We start from the raw sequence: 7,634 nt of genomic DNA, 5'->3' as shown, positions 1-7,634 counted from the left end.
ATGGATGGGTACAATTGGAAGGATATGCTTGCACTACCAGATTTCCCAAAGATGACATCATCAACAGGATCAATGAATGCTTTAGGAGAAGACCAGGAAAGTGATCCCACTTCTCTAATTCATCCCACTATATCTTCAGAGGATGATCCAGAGGTAATTGAAGAGGTTACAGTTGATCTTCTTAGAGCAGTAACCGCATTGGCCATAGGGGAACAAGTTAAAAAACAAATCTCCCTAATCCACAAAGGGACTGACACAGAGGATGATGAGTTAGGACTAGTCCAACTTCGAGCTATTGATGTCAAGACCAACCTTATGGAAATCTTTTGGTCTATACGCTCTGGATACTACAAGCATTTGGATGCCAGAGAGTTTGATGGACCAGAAGAATCTAATGAAGAACCAAGTGAGGGGGAAATGAGTGAAGAGGAGGATGATGACGATGATGAGGACGAGAACGAAGATGAAAAGGATGGAGATGACTCTGATTCTCAAGAGGATGATGGGTGTCCATATTAGGATGACTACCAAGGGCCTTGGTACAATGATTATAATGATGTGTTAGAATACTACTCACCAGAACATCTAACATGTTTCTTAGTCTATGCTATTGGTGGTGATGATTTAATAGCTTATCTGACAGGTGGCATTTACCCTTCCCTCTGTATGGGAGGAAATGATTCTATGTTAGATTCAAAAAGTGATGAAGGATCTAGAGAGCAGATGCAAGTTTATCTGGATGAACCCAAATCCGTATTAGAGATGAAGGATAAGTTATGTGAAGTGTACTCCAACATATTGAGAATGCAGGAGAAGGTGGAAGAAATCAACAACATGCTGGGTGAAGTAACTGTCAGTGATCATTACTACTATGAGCAGTTGGATGATCTAGAGGAAATAGGGCTAGATGACACTTTCACAGAGGTGGTCGATGCTGCATTCTAATAGCTTTTCAATGCAGTTAAGAAGCTACGAGCCAGAGCTATGGATATTTATCGAGAACCTTGATTTTCCACCCCAAGCAGGGAAGGAGAATCAGAAGAAGAATATGATTCTATGGTAAGGAGAATCACCCTAACAAATACTAATGATGAAGACTGCTATCCCACAAAAATAATTGTAAAGAAACCTATCAACATGATGGAAACTGGAAGTGGAAAAGACTACAAGGGTAAAGCTCTAGCAGTAGAACAACTAAGGGCTAATGAGGTCGGAACTAGCAGCTTGAAGAAAGGGCTAGAGAATCCAATCTTGGCTCAACTAAAGAAGTCCCAAGCAAACATCTCAATTTTAGGATTGTTGATGGCATCCCCCACACACTGTGAAGTAGTTTTAAAATCTCTCACTAATATGCAAGTGCCAATCGAGATAAATCCAGTACATCTGCACATATAGTAGGGGTAACATATGCGGTGCAATCTCTGATGTTCTCGAATTCAGAGCTTCCCAAAGGAGCCCAGCACAATCGAGCTCTCCATATCACAGTAGAATGGCTTGACAAAGTGGTTCCCCAGGTTCTTGTTGACAACGGATCTGCTTTGAATGTGCCACCCTTGAGATCGGCAAAGAGTATTGGCATCAACTTGGAAGAAATGAGGCCAACCACCCAAACCATACAGGCATATGACAATACTAAGAGGAAGGTCCTTGGCATCATTACCCTTGCTATAAAGATGGGCCCAGTGAAGTTTGATATTGATTTTCAAGTCATTGATATATTAGCAGTCTTTAATATGCTTTTGGGAAGGCCTTGATTGCATCCTGCGAAGGTAGTGTCCTCTAGCCTCCATCAAAAAATGAAGTTCATTCATGAGGGAAGGTGGTCACAGTAGCTGGAGAACTCGAAGTGGTTAACACTTTAGCTAACATTGAAAATGTTGAAGAACAAGACCAAGAGGTCCAACTAAGTGGTTTTGAATTAGATACAACTTGTGCAACCATTGCCAAAGAGGAGCCAAAGGAGGAAGTCCCAGCTAACTATGAAGTCATTTGGAGTCTACCAGTGAATCAGATGATGAAGAATATGCAATATTTTCCTAGCATGGGACTAGGGAAATATCATCAAGGAGTTTCAAAGCAGCCTAGTTTGGCGGTGAACAAAGGAAAGAATGGTATTGGGTACACTCCTCTGACCACCAAGGGGCAGAAAGTGCTGAGGATGACTAGGAAGATCTCTATCTCTTACTACCCTACTCTCAATTGGTATTTTGTAAAAGGAGAGGATTTCCCTTTTTGTGGAAATGTGGAGCCGTGGTCTAATGAAACTGCCGCCAAGATGCAACCAGGACTTGAAGTTTTCTTCCAAGATGAGTTCGATTGGGTGACCAAGACAACTGCATTACAGGGATAGAGGAAGTTGCAATGATTGAAGATGGGTTCACCTCTGGCAACCCCACAACACTAATCTAGTATAAAGAATTGCCAAGTCCTTGAGTCCTCCTGAAAAGGGAATGGGAAAAGAAGATAAGACTCACCTGGAGTCTACCACTTTCCCTTGACGTGAAAGGCTTCATTTGCTCCCTCCTACAAGAGCCAAAAGCCCGAGAGTTACATGAGCTCAAGCCCCGTCCTTTTGGAGGAAGAAGCAAGTATACAAAATAGAGGAGAGCACAAAGGATGATGGTTTGTATGTACTGTGCCCAAACCAATTGCAATGGGGAGACTCGTGAAGGTGGTCAAAGATGTGTCTGAGGCAATGGGATGGCTTCCCTCAACAGGCTCAAAAAGATAGACTTCATAGAGAGAGGATTGAGTTGTCTCCACCAATCTTCACCCCTTAGAAAGTTCGGCTTCTGAGAGCATGAGATTGATCAACTGGTATTCATGAAGAAGCAGGCACCCATCCAGGAGAACTGTTGTGCCACCGAAGAAGTAGCAGCAACTTTCTCAGAAGGAGAAGAAGGCCCTTTGCCACACCTCCACATCCATCAAGCCACTAAACCACTCATGAACTGGACAAGTATTGGAGAAAACTTCAAGTTTGCTCATGCTTTTGAGTCAACCAGCCTGAATACCCCTGGTGAAAGCATCAAGCCAGTTATCGAGTCTGTAGTCAAATCTATTATTTATGATTTCGTGTCGGTCTCCCCTCTTGAGAAGAGTCAGAGTCCTTGCATGTTGAGTCCATTACTCCTTCTTTCATTAATGAAATTTCTAATTCCAAGTATGACTTGCCTCTTTTTTTCTGATGATGATCTAAATAAACATCAAGAATTAATAAAACAATGCAAACCAAATAAAGCCCAACCCATCCATGAGGATACTCAGGTTATCAATCTATGAACCGACCAATGCCTTCGAGAGGTAAAAATTAGCACTACCCTTGATGACGAAGAAGCAGAACAGATGATTAGTCTTCTGAAGGAGTTCGTTGAGGTCTTTTCTTGGTCTTATGAGGATATGTCTAGTATCGCCCCCAACATCATGCAGCATCGATTGTCAACTTACCCTGAGACAAAGCCGATAAAACAGAAGCTCTGAAGAATGTAGCCAAAATGGAGTGAGAAGATCAGAGAAGTTGTGAAGCAATGGAATGCGGAGTTCTTACAAGTGGTAAAGTACCCCCAATGGTTGGCCAATATTGTACTAGTACCGAAGAAAGATGGAAAGGTACGAATGTGCGTAGACTTCCGAGATCTTAAAAAAGTAAGCCCTAAAGATGACTTCCCATTATCTCACATTGATGTATTGGTGGATAATACGATGGGGCATGCTTTGTTATCATTCATGGATGGATTCTCAGGATACAACCAAATAAGCATGCACCCGGAGGATCGTGAGAAAACAGCCTTCACCACTCCATGGGGAACCTATTGTTGATGCCTTTTGGACTAAAGAATGCTAGGACAATTTATCAAAGAGTAGTCACGGCCATATTGCATGACATGATGTACAAAGTTGTGGAAGTCTATGTGGATAACATGATAGTGAAGTCAAAAGATTGACAGGGGCATATTCCCGCACTAAGGCGATTCTTTGAAAGAATAAAAAAGTATCAGCTGAAGTTGAACCCTTAGAAGTGTGTATTCGGGGCAACAGTAGGAAATTTGTTAGGCTTCTTGGTGAGTGACTAAAACAAAACACTCACAAAATGGACATATAAATCCAACAAAAACTCAAGAAATGAGAAAGCTTGAGAACACACACTTGAATTCCTCAAGTGACTTGTTCGTGTGTTACAAATGCTAAAGCTCCCCCTATTTATAAGACAAATGAGATGGAGAGTAAAAGAAAGAAATAAAAAGAGCTTTAAAAATAAGGAATAAATGAAACTTAAAGAGAGTAAATTAAGATCTCTTAAAACTAAATAAATATCTCTCTTTCTGGGCTACAAAAGAGAAGGCTACATAATATCTTGTAGCAATTGAACATATTAAGAAGCCATATAAAAGAGACTTAAAGAATTATGAAACTCCCCTTTAATTAAAACTAGTTTTGAAGTTATTTTGAATCTTAATTTGTTTTTAAAACTTGTATTAAAAACCCACACCCTTTTTGCCCTGCTGATTGCTATTCTAATAATTACCCTTCTATTATTCTTCCATTCCCTCCTCTTTTTCTAGGCAGCTTGTCTACATGTTTCTCAAGGATGTCTTTGAACTTTGGTTCTATCACTCTTCAGAATATGCCAAACGATTAAGATCGCAAACAAAAGTATAATTTTATATAGTGATTCTACAATGTAGCTCAATTACCTTAGCCGGAACAGTAACGAGGTTTGCAGAGAGACCAAAGGTCATTCTTGGCCCGAGTCGGAACATGAAACCAGAAACAACGATTTAGCCCCATCCCTGTCCCTACCCCCTTTCTCTCCCCTTAGAGAGATAAAAGGGTTAACAGATGAAAAGAAGGGATAATGTGAACATTTAAAAAGAGTAGGGAAGAAAGAGAAGTAAAAGTTCAAATATAAGAAAACCAATAAAAAATAAATAAAAAGAAGATAATAGAGTTCTAGTAAATATGGGTAAATGTAAGGGAATAATAGTAATTGTCCCTTCTTAACTCAATTAGGTTTTCCTTTTCAACAGATAAAAAAGAAAAAGTATTTACCTTTGATGAAGAGAGATCACGTGTTTCCACATAGGTCTTCCGAACTTACTAGAAATCATATCCATCTAAATTTACATAATAATTCCTTAATTGATAATAATACATAAACAAGCTAGTCCTTGCAAAGGCACATAACCACACAGAAATATTACATTCCCTACACAAATCACATATAATATGATCTATATACGCTAAAGACATAGATGAAGATACGTACATACCATACGTGTACTCTCTGTAGTATAGTGAATACTACACTATTAATAAGTATTTATTTATCAATATATTAGCTAGATTTGAAGCTTTGGAAGCTAAGAAGCAAAAGTTTTGGCTGTACTTCAGAATTGTTTGGGCTTCTCAACGTCCTCCAGGGGACGAAACCAGGCCTTCTGCTCCAAAACTGAACTCTCACCGTTCGATGGTGGCGAATGGAAGCCACGATCCCCTCCGGCAGCACTGAAGTGCTCCGGGGGGCTGAAGACCCCAGTCTGTGGATGCGGTGCCCAGTACTTCTCCGAAGCGGGCTGGATCAAATGGTCCGGTACCACGCTTGGACGCACCTGATCATCAATCTCCTTGTCGTAGGAAGAGACATGCACTCCCCTGCTACAATTACAAAACCGGTTAATTGTCAACCTGAACCAACCATGATAAACCGGTTTGGAGCGCAAAAACCGCTAATTCACTTCAGCCAACATGAGAAAATTTTCAACTCCAGAACAACACTTGAATAGGCATAAAAAAGCTTTGCTGAGCAGAAAATTTGAGCAACAATTGTCGAATTTGTTAGAATCCATTATAACCACAAGATCCCGAAATTATTTCAGACCGATGCAGGCTATCTCAAACCATGATGGCAACCGACTAAAACCGGTTTAACAAGAGTAACGCAGACCGGATAAGCAGGTTAAGTCAAATAAAATAAATTAAAAATAAAAAGACAAATAGGGCATGAACAAGATATTTTTTAAAGGGTTAAGGCATGAAAAAAGTAGTTTTGTGGAGGAACAACATGATACTACAAATTATAATCATCCAAATTTGTCTCAAATTGATTTGAACCCATGTAATGAGATCCATTAGAGTAGGACCAAAACCAGGAGGTGCACCGTGCCTGAGCCTATATGTATAGGACATCTATTAGAAAAAAAAAAAACGTATACGACCGTACAAACAGGTCACACAAAACCACAAAAGCTACGAAAGTGGGAGGGACCTAAATTAAAAATAAAGTGAGACAGTGAGGTACGAAGTCCGTCCAGAATAGCACGGAAATTAACAGAAAAGGTAATATCCATTATGAGAAAAAAGAGAAAAAAGAATAAAATAATCTTCTTTATTGTGTCTTATCTTTTATAGAATATAAGAAGATAAAGCATATACTGGTTGGTGAAGGTGTGATGTTGACCAGGTTAGCTGAGCTAGCTGCGATATCGGAACCTAAAATACCAAGAGGAGGAACAACTTCCCAAGGGTCAAAAGCTGAATTAGATGCCCCTGAGGAGGCAAGTGAATCAGCAACAGAATTTCCTTCTCGGAAAGTATTCATGAATTCAGTGATACTGTGATGCAAAAGACCGGAGGGGCAAAAAAAAAAATTGAGTAAATAGAGAGCTATTTTTTCACTCCCTTGTTCTCTACTTCCAGATCAAGAAAGAGATATTTGTGTCCTGTGCAAGGGAATACCAACCGGCGGAGGAGAATTAGATGAGAGAACCCTCTCCGCTTTCACGACCATGGGATGTAGCGTCTTTTTTACCTAATTTTATAATATTAAAATAGAATAATGACCAGCAGTCAGGAGTTAGACAGCCGGTGTCGAGGGATTATTATTAATTGGTAGCGGTTCTCTGTCTGGAAGAGCAGCCTACACCAGCGCTCCTTGTTTCTATCCATTTCCCCAGTATTAATTTAAAAGAAAAATTATTGGATTGGTTCTGCGAATATGCAGGCAGCATCAGAGAAACAGTTTCAGAAGATCTGAAAATCAAATGGCTCATGTTAAGAGACTTCTCCATGCGAGAAAATTGGACTAAAGCACAAAAGAGACTCTAGGTGTTACACTACCTGTTGCTCTTGACGAGAGGAAAGGATGATTCCAGACAAATGTGCGGTAATGATACCTCCGAGATGTTGTAAAGTAGGAGAATAATTTCAGAAAAAAAAAAAAAAGAAATTCCAGATTTCAACTCAACAGCACTTAGAAATCAGAGGAAAAATGAAGAAATCGAAGAAAGAAATATCTAGAGAGAGAATGGATGAAAGTCACAAAAAAACACCGCGTACAAAATCAGAGAGAGAAAAGAAACTAAGGTTACCTGCAATTCTACTGAAAATAAAAAACCGAACAGATAGAAAGGAAACAGAGCATGAGGTCACAAAATCCAAGCTCTCTCAACCTTTTAAAAAGGTAAGTTTCTCCAACAATACTAAATACCAGAACCAGAACATAGAACAATACAGATTCTGACAGATCGGCTGCTGGAACTCTAAAACTTGGTAGCAGCACCGATCAATCAACAGAGAAAACTCACTAAAAGAGAGAGAGAGAGAGAGAGAGAGAGAGAGAGAGAGAGAGAGAGAGA

The 7,634-nt window shown here is 39.8% G+C and overlaps 1 protein-coding gene across 2 annotated transcripts in view; it reads right to left on the bottom strand.

The window, feature by feature from the left end:
• Nucleotides 1-5,072: 5,072 nt before the first annotated feature.
• Nucleotides 5,073-7,634, bottom strand: part of LOC122080743 (late embryogenesis abundant protein At5g17165-like) — a 3,141-nt gene continuing 579 nt past the window's right edge. The window contains exon 2 of one of the 2 annotated variants that reach the window (XM_042647559.1): nucleotides 5,073-5,655. In XM_042647559.1, coding sequence (XP_042503493.1) covers nucleotides 5,388-5,655 — 268 coding nt within the window. In that variant the 3' untranslated portion in view covers nucleotides 5,073-5,387. The remainder of the gene's footprint in view (nucleotides 5,656-7,634) is intronic. The other variant, XM_042647561.1, reaches the window with a different exon arrangement.

Source organism: Macadamia integrifolia, chromosome 6 (assembly GCF_013358625.1).
Source record: "Macadamia integrifolia cultivar HAES 741 chromosome 6, SCU_Mint_v3, whole genome shotgun sequence".
Taxonomy (NCBI): domain Eukaryota; kingdom Viridiplantae; phylum Streptophyta; class Magnoliopsida; order Proteales; family Proteaceae; genus Macadamia; species Macadamia integrifolia.
The sequence above is the reverse complement of the archived record's forward strand: the minus strand, read 5'-3'. Positions and strand labels throughout refer to the sequence as shown.